We start from the raw sequence: 20,332 nt of genomic DNA on the forward strand, positions 1-20,332 counted from the left end.
CCCAGGATGACTTAAAAAAAAATGGCTCGAAGTACACCACACCGTCGTTCTTCCACCAGATGCTTCAAACTGCTCCAAAAGGGCTCTGAGCACCATGGGACTTAACATCTGAGGTCATAAGTCCCCTAAACTTAGAACTACTTAAACCTAGCTAATCTAAGGTTCAAAAATGGTTCAAATGGCTCTGAGCACATAACTTCTGAGGTCATCAGTCCCCTAGAACTTAGAACTACTTAAACCTAACTAACCTAAGGACATCACACACATCCATGCCCGAGGCAGGATTCGAACCTGCGACCGCAGCTGTCGCGCGATTCCAGATTGTAGCGCCTAGAACCGCTCGGCCACCCCGACCGGCCACCTAACCTAAGGACATCACACACATCCATGCCCGAGGCTGGATTCGAACCTGCGACCGTAGCAGCAGCGCGGTTCCAAACTTAAGCCCCTAGATCCGCTCCGTCACAGCAGCCGGCCGGAATGACTTCGATAAATCGATAAAATATATTGGAAATGTGGCGCCTTTTCTCGCTCTTTCCATCCCGAGCTTCCGAAGTATATAGTAGAGTAATGTGTTCCACTGATCACTATTCCGCAGCAGCATCTATGCATGCGTTGCTATGTTAGACGAAAATACAACGTAAGCGTATGTATCACCACTGTTTTCTGGTGTGTTTGGGACACGAACACTGAACAAACACGATTTACACATCGGTATATGTACACATTGAAGAGTAAGTGATTCACTGAACATTATCTTCCGTGGAGAATCTTCCCAGTGATGATCCGCTAAGTGATGTGCAGTAATGGGCGGTTGTCTGCTCCTCGTTTGTTGGGTTGAAATGAATATCTCATGTCCTTCACTTTGGGCTTTCTGAAAGTTCCGTTCGTTACATTCGACGATGAACGGAGATGGAAAAGACTCACTGCTCGACAGGAACAGCCATTATATAGAGCATTCCGACACGTGTCTGCATGATGTCACCCGTCGGCTCGTCAGATGATGGCCACAGCGGTTGACCTATGGTAATAGAGCAGTCTGACGGGCTGCCGTATTTGGCAGGCTGTTTCCGGGCGTCTGTCATCCTCCCCGACGCTAAATTTCGTCCAGAAAGTCCATCAACACTAATTGCCGGCATAATCGCGCTCTCCGCGAAATACGACGAATAAGACGCGACCCGTCGGAACGGGTTACGCTTTTAAGAGTGGGCCTCGCACAGGTGGACGACGAGCGAAGAGCGGAGGGGATGGGCGACCGGGGACGCTGCAGAGCCTACGCGGGGACCTTGGGAAGGCATCACCGAGGTGCTGGCACCGCCCCACCGGGTCCGACCTGCGTGGGACGAGGCCCGTCGAGATTGGTGCCACGGGAACTGCACCGCGGGCCAGGGGTGTCCCGGGATCGCGCGAGAGCGGGCAGCCGCCGCCCAGCCGGTGGCAAAGGTCGATGATCGACCTGCTCCGCCTCCCTGACCGATACGGTGCGGGTAAATGTCAAGGAGGTGATTACAATAGGGACGCGGGCGGCCGGGGGAAGCGTGGAGGGCGGCGGGAGCGCGACGTCAGAGGCAGCCGGCAGTGGCCGCCGGCGGCAGGTATATATAGGAGGCGCGCCGCCGACTGCGGCAAGTGTTGACGGCGCAGCGACTCGAGCAGCCAAACATCGGCATGAGGACCCTGGTGAGTAGCCGCCGCCCACTGCCCACGACGCCCCGCCACACGTAAACAATGCTCTCTCTTTCTCTCTGCACTGACCACTTCCGGCTCCGTTTCTACTTTTCCGTATACCTACGTCAGACAGCCATTTATTACAGGCCACACTGGTCTTCACATCGTCGAGTTTCTAGCTCAGATAATGTTGTCATTTCACTCGTTGTTTCACATTTTTTTCCCACCTGTATCTCAACTTTCATTAAAATCGTTTGACATGTACTAGCCTGTTATAGAATAATACACCTAACATTTTATTTTCTTTTATTGCAACTGATGCCATTTTCTCTGTTTTCCTTTTCAACTCGTGTTTTCCACTTTAGGACCTCGTGACACTTTCAATTCTTTCTCATTTTCTCTTTTCTTGTCCTCAAATACTCTTTTAGCTTTTCATCGCGTACCGTTTTTACTGTCCTCGCACCACTTCACACGTTTTACTTTTTCTTTCTTGGAATCCTCCTAAATTTAACACTTTCTTTCTGAGAATATCTGTGAAATGATCCTATGGCACTGTTGGCCGGCAGGTCCCATGCGGGGAAGTTCGGCCGCCGTATTGCAAGTTCTTTTTAGTTGACGCCACTTGGGTGACTTTGCGCGTCAGTGATGATGAAGAACACACAACACCCAGTCATCACGAGGCAGAGAAAATCCCTGACCCCGCCGGGAATCGAACCCGGGACCCCGTGCGCGGGAAGCGAGAACGCTACCGCGAGACCACGAGCTGCACACAATATCTCTGATTCTTCTCCTTTCATGTTGTTCATTCCTCAGCCTTTTCTTTTTAACTTCTCGGATCCACCTTGTTGATAATTTTTTCCCAGATACACTTGAGATTACTTTTCTCAGCGCGTTGCCATTCATCCTGAATAAATGCCAAAAAATGCGAGTCTTCGTTTCGTTACTGTTTCTACTGTTTTCTCTATGTTTTGATATATTTCATAATTTCTTCTTAATTTCCAGGTTCCTTCGCTTCTTATTGGAATAAATCACTGGCAATGTTAAACATGGATTTGAAACAGCAACCATACAAGAATATGACACGTATAATACAGCGAATCGGTTGCAATAAGAGTTTACTTTACTCTGGTTTCAACACCTACTATCGATGTCTCCATCAGAAATTCCAAACAATTACAGTTAGGAACACACGCACAGATGTAACAGCAAAATTCTCTTGGCATATAAAATACTTCATAAGAAGACAGTATTTAAACCATATAAAATTAGACACTGAAACCGACATAAAGTTGTAATTGCCAGTAAAATTAAAGGCACATGCAGTACTTATGTAGCTACATGGTGTCGCTATAATTTTACTGATAATTAGCAACTTTATGTCAGTTTCACTATCTAATTTTATATGCTTAAAGTATTATCTTCCTCTGAAGTATTTCAAGTTACGACAGCATTTTGCTCTTAAATCTGTTCATCTTTTACTACATGTAATGTTTCGATTTTTTGATAAAGACACCCATAGTGGGTGTCAAAGCAAGTTGAAGTAAAATCTTGCTGTAATCGGCTGACTGTATGATACATATCACATCAATCATTGTTATAAAGACACCCATAGTGGGTGTCAAAGCAGGTTGAAGTAAAATCTTGCTGTAATCGGCTGACTGTACGATACATATCATATCAATCATTGTTATTATTTTGCAATAACTAATTTTAGGTGCTGTCTAAAACCATTTTTAGTGTTGCAATATTATTAATAGAGGTACAAGCGTTGTCATATTTGTAAGCCTAGTAATCTCAAAAATATTATTGACAATACCTGAAACCGATCGTTCTCAAAATGAAACGACTGAACGGTATCGGGTATTGTGAGAAAATAAAAGACAATTATTTTTCAGTAGTGGCCTCGACAATTATATTGTATTTAACGCTAAACTAGCCAATTTGGCAACGTACTGCAGCGACTCTACGCTGAAGGAGAACCTCGATTACAGCCAAAACGTTGTTTGTTTTAATGTTTTAACTATTTCACACCATGACACGGCAGTACAGTTTGAATTACCTTAAATGAAAACTGTGATTATGCTTCACTGAACGACACTTGAAACAGCAACAGCTGCATTAGTTCTAATAAATACGTCTGTGATTATTCTGCACAGTTTCTTGATGGGACTAACGTGTTTGATCACTAGATCTAATACGACTCCGCCTTCTTGGTGCCGCCCCTGTCGCGTGAACTGCAGCCCTTAATAACCCTACACTGACTGTAGGGCAGCCGGCCGTGGTGGCCAAGCGGTTAAAGGCGCTACAGTCTGGAACCGCGCGGCCGCTACGGTCGCAGGTTCGAATCCTGCCTCGGGCATGGATGTGTGTGATGTCCTTAGGTTAGTTAGGTTTAATTAGTTCTAAGTTCTAGGCGACTCATGACCGCAGAAGTTAAGTCGCATAGTGCTCAGAGCCACTGTAGGGCATTTACGGAGGGTCGAACGAAGACTCACGGGACCGGCTACCTGCAGTTCTCTGAAACTGCAGTAGAGATGGAGTGGAAGGCGGAAGTGTTATTTACAGACTAGAAACTGGATTAAATAGACTAACAGCAGTAGTTTCAGGGACGCAGGCAGGGACACGCCCCTTTCCGTTGGCGGGGGCGTGGCCGACGTAGCCGCTAGCTGGCAGCGCCACGGTTTCCGACACACGCCGCTACTGTATTTGCGTGGTTATCAGTTTCCGAGATCGCTCACAGCAGTTTACGGTCTATTAGCTGTTGCATTAAGCAGAAAGCTGTTGCCCCTTTCTTGTTAATTAATGCTGAGATTTAATAGAGGCCACACACAAAGCATGACAGAACTGAAACCTCGTTTTAATTTTAGTACTTTTTGCACTAAACACTATTTTTTCTTTTAGTTACAGAACTCACTCGATACCATTTGAAGATGACTTATTAAGATTACTGGCCTGAAAATATTAAATACCATCTCTTTCTTCGTTCAAATTTCGAATCTCCATACACTGACATATAGACGGTAGTTTGAGGTACTCTGATGAAAACTCGCCCGTCGATACGCAGAAAGGGAAGTCAGACGGCGTTCAGAGTAAAGACACTTCGACTGTCAAAATTTTATCAGTAAGCTGTCGAAGTATTTGTAACAAAGAGGACAGCTCTCGTGCCCAAACCATTCTTGGGACCGAGAGCTACTGAAGCCCGAAGAGCTCTGATATAGCTAGCGACCCGTGGAACGCATATTCGGAAAGACGGATTAGAGGACGTAGGAAGGGGAGTGTTCACTGCAGTTGCCAAAAATATTGTCTCTATTGATGTCGAACTGGAGTGCAACAAGGAAGTTATCTAGTCGCGTGTAACAGGTGTAGGTGAAACAAAATTAATTATTGGTTGCTTTTTCCGGCCACCCGATTCCGCTGTGACATTACTGAGAAAGTTTAGAGAACCGACATTTGAAGCTGACTGTCGAATGATTCTACAGCCGCCAACATACACAGCACGCAACAACTACGAAGATAAGAGAAATTAGGGCTGCTACGGAGTCATATAGACAGTCGTTTTTCCCTCGCTGTATTTGTGGGTGGAACAGGCAAGAAAATGACTACTAGTGACACAGGGTACCCTCTACCACACACCGTGCGGAATATCTATGTAGATATAGATGTAGATTAACGATATGATTACATAAAGACTACGAAACGCCAGTGTCGTAATTCTGATATCATTAATGTTTTTGGCGTATTAGTATTTTGAGAATTCCTTAGCGCTATGAATACTTGGAAAAAGACAGAAATTTCACAACAGATGACCAAATTACTGTTCAGCGTGAGATACAGAATTCAGTTTAATGTTTACGTAGAATTCCAATCACTCAGTCGTTAATTTTCAAGTTCGTGTAGTATTACTTCCGTTATTGTTCAACGTTTCGCAGAAACCGGGCACAACACGTTACAACACAGGCAACAGGCAAAGTAGTAAATTTAAAGGACCAATTTTCCAGAGAATAAATTGGAAAAGAGCTATATTGCGCAACTATATCCTCTTACTGAATATGGGAACATCGAAATATTGTAACCATTTGTAATACTTACCATCAATACCAAAGAACGATTGGTAGATACTATGCGAAGATACTAGAATTTATATGGAACTCACTTCGATTATTTAAGTTCATACGCAATATAGTGATAGTTGTCATTTGTCAATCTCAGAGAAGAATTGGAAGTACTCTCTGGATGTTAATATGGGCTGAATGATCGCATTGTGATTGTTAATCAGCTCCTGAGAATGAAAGGAGAAATCATTCTACATGGTGAGGTAAAAATAATGAAGTCTCGCTTCCAACAACTCTTACGTGCACTTACATTTTAGCTCTCACCAGATTCAGAAAATGATTATTCCACAACTATAAGATTACAGGGAAGAAGTACAACAATGGGAGTAGACTGTTAATCAACGCTATACGAGGAAGCCAAAGTGATATGCTGTGTAAGGAATAGTAAGAACTTCAGCAGATTTACTTTAATGGTGTTCATAATTGAGATAAGCACCGAAGTCACCATCATCGATTATTTAAGTCGATGAAGTTTGTACTCGTCTAACGAAACAGAGAGACGGGCAAAGCTAAAAAAATGGAAGACACTGTGAAATGTAGAAAAAAACTGTGGACTGAAAAATACCAAAAGTATGAAAATTCCTAAAAAACAGAAAATAAATATACTTATTGAAGGCTGGACCAGCAACGGCAATCCAATAATGAAATAAAATTTGAACTAATCAAACAAAATTGATAGCTGCGAAACGGAAAATTTAGAACGTCTCACTGCAGAACTCGGCTCTTACGAATTTTTGTTGTTACTGTTTAACAACTTTGCCTACGCTTCTCAAATGTTTTCGGATGCAGAAGGCAATGAAACAACGATATCTGTGAAACCGAAATCTGTATTGTCAAATAGAAGGCTACAATGAGGTTAAACCTCAAACAACTACTTCACAAAGGAAATTTCAGTTTAAATCCTTAAAGAATGCATTTAGTCAATGAGCCTGAATGAGGAACGTGAAACACTACATGTTGTTACCTTTGACCAATAAATTATTTCGTTGTATTTTAAATTCAAAAAGAAACTAATGAACAGTGGTTGACCATTGTAAACATCGTATCAGATCGTTACCGACATTCTCATCATGAGGCAGTTCAGGGAGGACTCACAATATTAGGCACTTCAAGCAGGGTAAACTATGAGTGAAAGCTTCTGTGGATGTTTCAACATATATGAAACATACACGTGAACCTATAAAATGAAACAGTGAACAGCTAGTTTTGTAAATCGCTGGGAAAATCTTTCATAGAACGTAGTTCATTCTCGTATTCGGAGGGAAACAAATCAGGCTGTTGACCTTCTCGTGCTCTGAGCATTTAGGCGATGAGTAAACTGAGCGCTCTTCGTCAAGAAATCTTACGTTACTGGGTACAGAAGGATGATTTTACGGTATCGAAAACTTCCATATACTCATGGGGAGTCCGCCTCGTCTATTTAGACGGAAGACGTTCACAGTCAGAACACCACTCAGTTTCTTCGCTTCTTTCTGCCAGGTAGACCTGATGAAGTTCTTAAACAGTGGAATTACAGTACGTTGTGAGCGCTCTCCTGCGAAGAAATGGCAGCTTTCCCCCGGTCTGTTAAGGGCCACTTGACGAAAAACATTGAGAAATAGTATCTGCGATGATACCATTGAAAAATCCATGGGCGATTTGCTGTTCCACCTATTTGGTCTGACTACAGTGTACGGTTGTCCAATTACAACCCTGGCAGCGCGCCTCTGCATTTTTTAACCTGTTACTTCATGTCGACGTGACCGCGATCCTAAGTACTCTAGAAGTATCCAAGAACAGGTCGTACAACGGTTTCAGGGCGGTAACGCCTCTGGAATTGCAATACATTGTCCACTAATTCTGATGTAACAACCTGTTGAAACGCTTCCTAAGCCCAAGGGAGCATTGTAGGATCATTATTTTTCACAATATCAATAAATGATGCAGTGGATAAAGAAGGTATCCCAAAGCTAGAAAACTCAAGCGAAATTCAGGAAGAAATGCAGGGGATCTACGGCTATTGCAGGATTAGTTGCTGAGCCTCACCATAAAAACTAATGTGACGCATTTTGGATAAATGAAGAGCCACCAAAGTATGATTACACGATTGCATAACAATCACTGGAAGCTGTCACTTCCATTAAATGTCTGGGAGTATGCGTAGGACGCGATTTCAGGAGGAATTACGTCATAATGGTAATCGAAGGTAAGGCAGGTGCCAGACTTATACTCATGGGGAGTCCGCCTCGATAGCTGAGTAGTCAGCGCGACGGAATGCCATGCTACAGGGCCTGGTTCGATTCCTGGCTGGGTCGGAGATTTTCTCCGCTGAGGTACTGGGTGTTACGTTGTCTTCATCATTATCTCATCCCCATCGTCGTGCAAGTCGCCGAAGTGGCGTCAACTCAAAAGACTTGCACCAGGGGACCGGTCTACCCGACGGATCGCCCTGCCACACGACATTTCATTTCACTCTTGGGGAGAATCCACAAGAAATGTATCCCATCTACGAAGAAGGCAGGTTGTAAAACCATTTTCGGCCCGTAGTTTGAATACTGTTCGTTAATATGGGCTCCTTACCACATAGGATAGATATGGTAACATACAAGATCCAAAAAAACAGCCACATCTTTCGCCTGGATATGGAAACATACAAGATCCAAAAAAACAGCCACATCTTTCGCCTTTGGTTCGATTAATATACACGAAAGTGTCAGGAAGATCCTGACCCAACTCCAGTGGCAGAAGCTACAAGAGATTTTATTAGCAGAATTTCGAGAACGTACTTTCCTTGAAGAGTCTACTAGCCTCCTTCCACATACATGTCACGGGAAGACCATGAAGGCAGATAATTCAAGCTCATTCGGAGGCTTACAAGCAATCGTTCTTCTTGAAGACTTTCGGGATTGGAAGAGGAAAAAATTTTGATTTATGTGTGTTTGGGGGGGGGGGGGAGGGGGAAAAATAATGATCCACAGACTGTCCCCCGACACACACACTATAAGGTGATGTAGATGCAGAAGTCCATCTAACACGATACACGGTTAGTGGATCGTTGACTGAACTGCAGCGGGATAATATGGTCGTACCGCGGTCGTTTGCCATTTAAACCGAGCCTCGGCGAGAATCCGCGCTACATCTAATGTGAAACATGGAACAATTTGGGGCGGATTCCAGGACTATGGACGTACAGTTGGACGCAGTTGGTGTTGAGCACGTTGGCGCCAGCGGTGGCTGCGCGGTACCGCGACTTGATCGCTGGTCTCTCTTCGGCAGGTGGTGTTGAGCGCGTTGGTGGCCGTGGTGGCGGCGCAGTACCACGGAGGCGGCGGCTACTACAACGGGCCACAGCCCGGCGGCTACGCGCCTCCGCCGCAGAACGGCATTCCCCAGGACACGCCCGAGGTCGCGGCGGCCAAGGCCGCGCACCTCAAGGCGCTGACGCAGGCCAACTCGCTGGCGGCCCAACAGGACAGCTACCAGGGCGGCTACCAGGGCGGCTACCAGGGCGCCTACAACCCGCCCCCGCAGCAGTACTCGGCGCCGCCCCCGCAGCAGGGCTACCAGGGCGCGCCCAGGCCTTTCGTGCCGGCGCCGCCGCCCGTGAACGGCGTCCCTCAAGACACGCCCGAGGTGAGTGGGTCGCCCTGCAGCTGGCAAGGAGATGTGTGTGTGTGTGTGTGTGTGTGTGTGTGTGTGTGTCTACTCCACAGACATCTCGTCGAAACAATCGTCAGCAATAGGTGACATCCTATTGGAATTGGAATAGGAAAATAATTGTTATTATGTATGTGTGTGTGTGTGTGTGGGGGGGGGGGGGGGGGGAACAATAATGATCCACAGACTATCCTCCGACACACACGCTACAAGGTGATGTAGATGCAAAAGTCCACCGAATACGAGCCACGCAGTGGTGATCCTACCGAACACCAGTGACATGACGTCGGCCTTACCGCTTAACATGAGACTGCCTCACCCAACACACTTCAAACAAATGATATCATCACTTTTATCTACTTCTCCACATTTTTTGCATTGGCAGTCACTTCAGTGATCGATCATAGCTTACGTTCTCAGCAAAGTGAGATTTTGATATTGCCATCAGATACCCATATCAACAACTGAGACCACACAAGCAAACCTGAAGGCTGGTGCTCGACGAGGAAAAAGTAATTTCACCTCCCGGCACTGAACGAGATTTCCGTAGCCAAACTTTAACTGGCAAGGGTGTGGGGGAAGAGAGATGTTAGTGTACGGTTTTTGAAAATCCTTTCTTCTTTTTAAGAAGAAGTGGAGTCCCTCCACTTTCGCACCTGAATAGCAACCATCATGAAGCGTTCAACAGTCACCTCCACTAAAGGAACACATTCTTAGCTAGGATTCAAAGAGGATGCATGTCGGTGAATTTTGTCCACAGATGTGGGTGTGAACACCTATTAGCTTGGTCACATGTGGGAGATAGTAGGCAGAAGCATTTAAACTTGGTAGTGATGTGCAGTAAATGGCAGAAGTACTACGGCAAGCCGTGGGAGAAAGAACCCCTGTCACAGTCTAAGGTTACCAGTGGATTGCGCTGTCAACAGCGGCTGCAAGGAATTGTTAGCAGTGGGGAAGTTTCCGATGGTGGTGGGCACCGACGATATCTCTTGGTCCCACCCAATGGTCTCGGTCCCGTAACTTGCCAAAGTTGTAAATGTACAGGTTCATTTGATTGTAAAAGCCACCACCTATTGTAGATTACCGTGTGGGGTTTGGTTGTAATTTCCGTTTTGTCAGCTTATTTGAGGCAGTGTGTGTGCGAATTCCTAAGGCATCAAACTGCTCAGGTCATCGGTCCCTAGACTTACACACTACTTGAACTAACTTAAGCTAAGAACAAGACACACACCCATGCCCGAGGGACGACTCGACCCTCCAGCGGGAGGAGCCACGCAATCCGTGACAAAGCGCCTCAAACCGTGCGGCCACCCCGCCCGGACTTGAGGCAGTCTGATGTTAGGCTGTAAGGTGTAATCACCGACGTCATGTGGTCCCAGTTTTTGAGTTTGAACTTGTCACTGGTATTCGGTAGGATCACCACTGCCTGAGGTAGCACCATGGAATCATTATCGAGATAAATGGATTTCAGTTCCACGCATAACGCGCTATTTACATTTCCTACGATCTCTCTTAATAACTTTTGGCGAATGCCACGGTAGATTCTTAAACAAGGCAACAGACGATTTCCTTCCCCAACGATGCCTAAATCGGGCTTGTGCTTTCTGTTTGCTCTGTCTTCATTGTCAGCGAGACGTTAAAAACAAACCGTGCTCGTGCAGGTCTTGATTTTGTCCGCCAACTTCCTGGATTATATCGCAAAACTTCTGAAGATTGTTTCATAGAGGCACGTAACACTGCTGAATGAAGTCTATCCATCTAATGAGGACATCAGACTCGGTGGCACCCCATTGATGGTGCTGGAGGAAAATACTCTATTTTTCTGGCATCTAGTACCATCCACTCCACTTTACAAATAAGGCACTCTACTGCACCTGCACTCACTAACCATGCATTCTGACCAGATGTTCGTAACAAATAACAGTAATTCTTAGTGAAGGAAAGGTGTCAAGTGCTTGCGATCAATGTCAACTACTCCTGTTTTGGTGACTCGAACGAAAGGGTTCTTCTGAAGCAAAAGTTCCATTCTATAATCATTTATTATCTTGAGGATACGTTCATTGATCTAACAAGCGACCAAATATCACTTCACTTGAAGATAAAAGTTAACAGATACTTGAAAAGTCACTTTAAATATCAATTCCACAAGAAGGAAGGAAGACATTGTTACAGTTAATCAACATCTTAGATCAAGTACACCCACCTCTCATTAATTAATTCCATTAGCAAAACTGTTATGCACCAACATATTGTTCTGGATAACCATAAATTCAATTGTTTCTCTTCGTCTATGAAATGCAGTACTGCTGTCACACTCCCTATGATGCATGCTTAAGAAACCAATTTAACACGGTAAAAACTATTTCACTTGTGATATCAATACAGACTGTCACACTTAAGCAGATAATCAAGAAAAAAATCAATGCCTTATTAAAGCAGTTAAAGGATTCGTTAATGAGCTATTACTCTGGTGGTATAGTTGCTGGATTGACATCAGGCCATAAAGAAATGTTCAAAACCGTTCACAGCCTGGATTTCACATGTTCGGTCTTACCCTATTTTATCTGCATTATATGGTAACTTAAATTCTCCTTGCTCACTATAAACTGCTTATGGATAGCTCATAAGATAATAATTTATTAAAATCTTGTATTCACACGTCCAGATACGGTGTCTTTTACCGTCAGTTGTTTTTGCCGGAAAAGGAATATGTTATAGCAAAAAAAAAAAAAATGGTTCAAATGGCTCTGAGCACTATGGGACTCAACTGCTGAGGTCATAAGTCCCCTAGAACTTAGAACTACTTAAACCTAACTAACCTAAGGACAACACACACATCCATGCCCGAGGCAGGATTCGAACCTGCGACCGTAGCAGTCGCGCGGTTCCAGACTGTAGCGCCAGAACCGCTCGGCCACCAGCGGCCGGCATGTTATAGCAGCATGCGCCCTTCGTATGGTAATTGTTTGAATAGAGTTGTATACTGATTTTAGTACGATGACGAATCGGAACGGGGATCTCTGACACGTATCGCGTTGGTAGTGATTTCGATTGGATGAGACGAATTTCAAAAAGAAGACAAAAATAAAAAAAGGACATCCGTTCGCAAAATATCCAGGAAGAGACCAATTGGAAACGTATTTTCTCATTCGTAGCCATCGTTTGCCATTTCTTATTTGCTGGTATTTACCGTCTCGTAGACAGCATCGTAGCTGCAGGTGGAACGCTTGTCAGCATCGAACAAGAAAACGGAGAAGAAATCGGTAATGGCCTCGGTTAATACACGATTACATTGAGCGCGACTGGATAAGGAGATCTGGCTAGCCCGTAAGTGGTACGGCTGAACCGGAATTCGATATCTGGTTCTCCAGACTGCGGATCCGGTGTGTGCAGGCTGCCCACGTCGGCGCAACGTTGTTTTATTAATCGCACGGGGCGTTCTTCATAGGGTAAATGGTATGTACTACTCGATGGGAATGCACATCAGAGAGATCGCAGAGACTGTGGCGTGTTGTCCTTCCACACCCATCAAAGGCACTTTGTTTTGCTGTGAAGAACGACTTTAACTCGAAGGAATACTGTTTCGGAAGACCGTTCGAAATCTAACAGCCATGGCTGCAGTGCCTCCGACAGCCTGTGCAACCAAGGTCGATGCCCAGTGCCGATCGGCATCTTTTACTTGCGGAAGCAGTGGCAAGCTTTCACAGACTCCGTTCCACGCTTCGTGCGAGGTGCAGCAGGTGTAACGTAGTGGTCGTGCTGCTCCGGTCTTAAGCTGGACACTTGGAGCGACATTTAGCGGGCATAGCCTCGTTAGCACATTCTCCGGCGGTCACGGACACCTGCGGACAGCCACTGCGTTATTAATCGCTCCTTGTAAGAAGGCGGGCAACTGACCGGCAGTCTGTAGTGTGTCCTTGTTGCACCGTGTTTAATCTAGCGCTTGTATCTATAGGTCATTCCACAGTCCACTCCAGCTAGTACGCATTAATCTTTCACTGCAGCGGAGAGCTATAATTCCGAGTATTAAACAATAAAATTGGCATTTGTCTTATTTTAAACTGGCATTTTTCTTGTTTTTAAGAGTTATGGTGGGAGCTAAATGGGCCTTTCCCAGTAAAAATGTTAACCTATTGCACCAAGTAGTGTGACTACAACCCCACTGGTTACCATATGCGGATACAGTCACATTCCTGAAAAAGCCTTCTGGTCAGTCTCAATGCCATTATCAATTCCTTCTAATCCTACATTTTTTTGTGGATGTTAAGCCAACTTGTTTGATGTTTGAAACCACTAAAAACTAAAAATGAAATTTTCATCTCTTGTCGTACGTTGGCTATTATAGCTAACTCCAAATAGTTCACCAGCGGAATGACTACTTAAACATGTCGTAAATCTAAGAGAGTGTAGCAAATTGGGTCCACTCGCACAGAAACTTTTGGTTTTTCCACAAATAAATGTTGAAAACAGCTTAGAAAGCGGATTAAGGTGGAAAATTTCACAGGCATTCAAGCCATGTCAGTTAGTATGTAACCTAGATTCCAACATGTCTGACGAATTTCCAGTAGGGCATATCATTTCCTCCAGCTTCCCTTGCTTTTCAGTTTATCCAGAGCACCAGTATAGTCCCTCTCTCATTCTTCGTGTTTTTTGTGCCTCTAACTCATCTACATCAAGCATGTGTCTCAAGCTCTGAAAGTTGACGCTTGAGGAAAGGCACATTGTTTCAAGAAACCTGAAACATCCGGAACAAGACACCTAAGGTCTGAGGCAATAGCAGAACATTGTGAGTGGCCCACTGTTTGAAACTGGTTGTAGTAGGAAAAGTATTTATGTAGCTGGAACGGTGATTTTTTTTTTCAAACATTGAACGTAACAGGTTTAAAATCTCGTTACCATCGTCATTTAAGACGGAGAAAAGGTCTACTGGCTCAAATGGCTCTGAGCACTATGGGACTTAACTGCTGCGGTCATCAGTCCCCTAGAACTTAGAACTACTTAAACCTAACTAACCTAAGGACATCACACACATCCATGCCCGAGGCAGGATTCGAACCTGCGATCGTAGCGGTCGCGCGGTTCCAGACTGTAGCGCCTAGAACCGCTCGGCCACTCCGGCCGGCCAAAGGTCTACTTGAAGAGGGGCTAGGGCAGTATGTGTCTCCTTGTTGAAGGCACCGTTTCGTCACGCTGCTGAACGATTTCAGGAAAACCATGGAGAAAAATGTGAATGGTAGGCCGGAAATGTGGAGCTCAACTTTTTTGGTAGGTGTTGACGTTCGGGGCTCGATGTCCTACCTCTCGTAGTTTATCATTCATAGATCGACCTCTCGAGACACTCTTCTGACGCAATTATTCAGTACTTACCATTTAAATTCCTCTTTAGGGTGCTATTTACGCCTTGGGAAGCTCAATTAAAAGATTTTTTCCTTTGTGTCTAAATATTCCTCCATAGTAAAACGTTATCACTTCCTTACGAACTGTTTTCTAACTACGCAGAATTGTTAGCTGATGTTCGATAATGTAGTTATGAATATTACTTTGGCAAAGTTTTCCTGGATCACAAATGATAGCAAACTCATTTTTTGTCCAAATACTTCGGCTTTGTGGCGACTAAGGCGTAGACTGGGACGCGAGATTGGAGAAGCGTGCCGCTCCCCAGCTGGCAGTTCAGTCCTTTCTAGTGTACGCTGTGTCGTTGTGATCTTCATATCGAAGACTGATTTGATGCAACTCTCTATGCTAGTGTGCTAGTGTGTCCTGTGCAAGCCCTTTCATTTCTGCATCACTGCTGCAACCTCCATCTATTTGAACCTGTTTACGTAGTAAAACTTTCCCTATTCTGCAAGCCCCCCCCACCCCCCCCCCCCCACCCTCACCCACATAGATGCCTCAGGACGTGCCCTGTCAACCAATGCCTTTTTTTAGTCATGTTGTGTCATAGATTTCTTTCCTATCCTCATTCGTCACAGTACCTCCTTATTAGCTGTGAGACCTAGCCTCTAATCTTTAAAATTCACCTGTAACACCAAAATTCAAAAGGTCTTATTCTTTTCTTCTTCGAACTATTCACCTTCTACGTTTCACTTCATTACAAAGATACATGGAGACAAATACCTCCAGAAAAGACTTCCTAACATTTTAATTTATATTATACTTTAACATATTCTGTCTCTGAGTAATACTTTTCTTCCTGTTGCCTGTTTGCATTTTATATCCTCTATACCTAGGCCACGGTCACTCATTTTACCGCCCAAATACTACTTTCAGTATCTCATTTCCTTCTTCAGAATCGCCTAATTTAATTCGACTACATTCGATTACCTTTATTATAGTTTTGTTGATGTTCATAATCTCTTTTCAAGACACTAACCAATGCGTTCAGGCTAACTTTCCGAGTTTTTTCCGTCATTGACAGAAAATATCATCGACACACCTCAAAGTTTCATTTCTTCTCCGTGAACATCAAATCCCTTTCCAAATTTCTCTTTGTTTGGCTTCATAGCTTGTTCAACGTGCGATTGAGGAACACTGGTGGTACGTTACAATTCTGTCTCACTCACTTCTTGACTATTGCCTGCCTTTGATGTCCACCAACTCTTACAACTCAAGTCTGGATTCCGCACAAGTTGTAGATAACTTCTAATTCATCTTTCAGTATCGTATTTCCCATCTTATCTTCATGTAATTACTCTTCCCTTTCTACAGGGTGATTCCGTGACGATGGTACAAAGTTTCAGGAAAAAATGGAGAGAGGTAAATGAATCAATTTGAGGTAAGGGACCCTAGTCGGGAAACAACTGAGTCTAAGGGTATAAGTGAAAATCTGTTCAAGTTCCGCCTTAGCCTTGCACATTGCTCAGACTAAGAACCTCCATCTTCTAAACCCTGGTCATTATCCCCACTGAATACTCCTCAATACCCTTAGATAATTTCCCTTCTTGTACTTATAACGGTCCACGTAATATGATGTCAGAGAGACGGAAAATCCAAAGTCGACGGTACAGTAACAATGAATTCCGTTTACGTGCGCAAGTTTGACAATCTTCTACATTTAGAAAAATTGTTAAAATTCGTGACCCCCAGCATCAATGGTTTCAATCAATTGAATAGAATTGGGAAGAAGAGGAGTTTGTCGCACAACTTGACTAGAAGGATAGGACATGTTCTGAGGCATCAAGGGATCACCAATTAAGTATTGGAGGGCAGCGTGGAGGGTAAAAATCGTAGAGGGAGACCAAGAGATGAATACACTAAGCAGATTCAGAAGGATGTAGGCTGCAGTACGTACTGGGAGATGAAGAAGCTTGCACAGGATAGAGTAGCATGGAGAGCTGCATCAAAGCAGTCTCTGGACTGAAGACCACAACAACAACAATGCAAGCATGGCATCGTCGCAGAAGGGGCTATTGTACAGTTTTAATATTACCGGTGTCGTTAGAACAGTGTAGCAGACAGTGAGAATTCTTGCCAGGAGATCCTTTTCAATATCGACAAGCGTCTCGTACACGAGACGTCTCACAAGACCCCACGAGAAGAAATCAAGTGGGCTGAGATCAGGCGAACGTGCTGACCATGCTACAGCATCTCCTCTGCTTATGTACTATTCAGGGGATGTCTGATGCAGGTGTTCATGAGTCCTCAGTCCAAAGTGAGGCGGGGCTTCGTCATGTTGGTACCACATCCGATGTTCATTCCCTTAGCTGAGTGGTCAGCACGTCTAACTACCACGCAGCGCGCCGGGGTTCGATTCTCGGCCTGGTCGGAGATTTTTCCTTCCCGGAAAATGTGTGTTGCGTTGTCCTCATTATCATATCATCATTCACACGCAAGTTGCCCATTCTGGCGTCAACTGAAAAGACTTGCAACTCGGCGGCCGAACTTTCCTATGTGGGGCCTTCCGGCCATCAGTGCCATGCGGTTATTCATTCACGTCCGATGACGAATGACAAGTGCTGGCCGGGACTGAATACCCAACAATCGTAGCAACAAAAATACTGGTACGTGTATTCCACTGTCAGAGGTGTCGGAACGATTTTGACTTATAGCTTTCAGCTCGATCTTTTCCAGACCGCCGTCAGGGGTGGCCGAGCGGTTCTAGGTGCTACAGTCTGGAACAACGCGACCTCTACGGTCCCAGGTTCGAATCCTGCCTCGGGCATGGATATGTGTGCTGTCCTTAGGTTATGGGACTGATGACCTCAGAAGTTAAGTCCCATAGTGCTCAGTGCCATTGTTTTCCCCCCGGGCCAGGGTCGCTGTACCTCTAAAATATACATCTACCACACTGCATTATTAGTGAAAGTTTGTAACAGCATCACGGAATCATCCTGCATAATATTCTCATCTAGTTCCTTTCACTTGTACAGCCCTTTCATAATGCCTTTCCCCTTCTTCCTAACTGGACTCGCATTCGGGAGGACGACGGTTCAATCCCGCGTCCGGCCATCCTGATTTAGGTTTTCCGTGATTTCCCTAAATCGCTCCAGGCAAATGCCGGGATGGTTCCTGTGAAAGGGCACGGCCGACTTCCTTCCCCGTCCTTCCCTAATCCGATGAGACCGATGACCTCACTGTCTGGTCTTCCCCAAACAACCCAACCCCAACCCTTCTTGCTAGTATAATCTTCTGCTATAGAGACTCTAAGTTGTCGTCCAGGCTCTCGAACACTACAGCCTGCGCCGCCCCGTTTGGATCAGCTTCGCCAGCCTCCTAACAAGTGACGCAACGTTTGCAGGTGGCCGCTGCTAAGGCCGCCCACTTCGAGGCGTACTCGCGCAACGCCGCCCCCGCCGCCCCCGCCCAGGGCGGCTACAACCCGGGCGCGTACAACACGGGCGCCTACAACCCGGGCGCGTACAACACGGGCGCCTACAACCCCGCGCCGTCGTACGGCGGCGGCCCGCAGCAGTACTCGGGCGGCAACTACGCCCCCAACGCGCCGGCCAACATCGTGCTGGGACCCGGCGGGGTTCCGCTCGACACCCCCGAGGTGGCCGCCGCCAAGGCCGCCGCCGCCGCCGCCCACCAGCAGGCCAGCGCCACCGGCCAGCAGCAGTACTACGGCTGAGCAGGGGCGGCGCCGCCCACGCGTTCCTAGGGGCCCCGCCGCGGCCCCACAAACCCTCGCCCGCTCGAGGACCGGCTTACCGACACCGAGACACACACACGCACACCACCGGGACGCGAGTCGCCGTTCAACACTCGTCCCTCCCCCTTCCTCCTACCTTCTTCTCTTCGCTTCTCTCCCCCCTTCTACTCTGCTACACTCCCAGCTTCTCTCGACGAACAAAAAAGCAACCATTTTCTGATTTACATTTACAGTTCCCGTAAATGAAGCAGTACACGTTACACTTTAGGATAATTTCTTCCTTACTCCTATGTTCTCAGATTTCCTTAACGAGATCTGCGTACATGACGCCCACCTAGATAAACAGTACAACGAACGTGGATCTAAAGTTGGATTCATAAACAAGTCATTACATGAGACAGCTTTAGTTTCTCAAGTGTTTCCACGTGCGATTGATGGCACTGTTACGTTTTACTAACAGTCCATCGTGGAAGCAGAGGAAAGTGCTGTAGCTTTGTTTACTACGAACTGTTGTGTATGATAAATTGTCGCAAATATTATAGCTTATCTGTTACTCAGTATTGCATCGATATCTGAGTACAGGAAAAGTTGTATAAATAAACGTTTAAAAACAAACTTCAACTTCTTTCTTTAATCCCATACATCCTGAAAATAACAAGCAGTCAGTCCTACGCTTAAGAGGCAGGTTTGTATCCTAAATCATCAAGAAAGAAAGTACAAAGTGAAAATGACCCAAATTATTTTACCATATACAAAGACAAAGCTATTGGGTATAGGAAAAGTGCAAGATATGGCAGCCACAGTGAAATACACTCCTGGAAATTGAAATAAGAACACCGTGAATTCATTGTCCCAGGAAGGGGAAACTTTATTGACACATTCCTGGGGTCAGATACATCACATGATCACACTGACAGAACCACAGGCACATAGACACAGGCAACAGAGCATGCACAATGTCGGCACTAGTACAGTGTATATCCACCTTTCGCAGCAATGCAGGCTGCTATTCTCCCATGGAGACGATCGTAGAGATGCTGGATGTAGTCCTGTGGAACGGCTTGCCATGCCATTTCCACCTGGCGCCTCAGTTGGACCAGCGTTCGTGCTGGACGTGCAGACCGCGTGAGACGACGCTTCATCCAGTCCCAAACATGCTCAATGGGGGACAGATCCGGAGATCTTGCTGGCCAGGGTAGTTGACTTACACCTTCTAGAGCACGTTGGGTGGCACGGGATACATGCGGACGTGCATTGTCCTGTTGGAACAGCAAGTTCCCTTGCCGGTCTAGGAATGGTAGAACGATGGGTTCGATGACGGTTTGGATGTACCGTGCACTATTCAGTGTCCCCTCGACGATCACCAGTGGTGTACGGCCAGTGTAGGAGATCGCTCCCCACACCATGATGCCGGGTGTTGGCCCTGTGTGCCTCGGTCGTATGCAGTCCTGATTGTGGCGCTCACCTGTACGGCGCCAAACACGCATACGACCATCATTGGCACCAAGGCAGAAGCGACTCTCATCGCTGAAGACGACACGTCTCCATTCGTCCCTCCACTCACGCCTGTCGCGACACCACTGGAGGCGGGCTGCACGATGTTGGGGCGTGAGCGGAAGACGGCCTAACGGTGTGCGGGACCGTAGCCCAGCTTCATGGAGACGGTTGCGAATGGTCCTTGCCGATACCCCAGGAGCAACAGTGTCCCTAATTTGCTGGGAAGTGGCGGTGCGGTCCCCTACGGCACAGCGTAGGAACCTACGGTCTTGGCGTGCATCCGTGCGTCGCTGCGGTCCGGTCCCAGGTCGACGGGCACGTGCACCTT

The 20,332-nt window shown here is 45.9% G+C and overlaps 1 protein-coding gene across 1 annotated transcript; it reads left to right on the forward strand.

Annotated features, from left to right (window-relative positions):
* Positions 1 to 1,525: 1,525 nt before the first annotated feature.
* Positions 1,526 to 19,122, forward strand: LOC126253580 (cuticle protein 5-like). Its single transcript, XM_049955006.1, has 3 exons — positions 1,526 to 1,680; positions 9,036 to 9,392; positions 18,154 to 19,122. Exons 1-3 carry the CDS (start codon positions 1,669 to 1,671, stop codon positions 18,484 to 18,486), a joined length of 702 nt encoding a protein of 233 aa, XP_049810963.1. The 5' UTR covers positions 1,526 to 1,668; the 3' UTR covers positions 18,487 to 19,122.
* The last annotated feature ends 1,210 nt before the right edge of the window (positions 19,123 to 20,332 follow it).

Source organism: Schistocerca nitens, chromosome 4 (assembly GCF_023898315.1).
Source record: "Schistocerca nitens isolate TAMUIC-IGC-003100 chromosome 4, iqSchNite1.1, whole genome shotgun sequence".
Taxonomy (NCBI): Eukaryota; Metazoa; Arthropoda; class Insecta; order Orthoptera; family Acrididae; genus Schistocerca; species Schistocerca nitens.

Coding starts and splice junctions, on each gene's coding strand:
- LOC126253580 (XM_049955006.1), top strand. Junction 9,393..18,153: donor TCCCTCAAGACACGCCCGAG/GTGAGTGGGTCG, acceptor CAACGTTTGCAG/GTGGCCGCTGCTAAGGCCGC.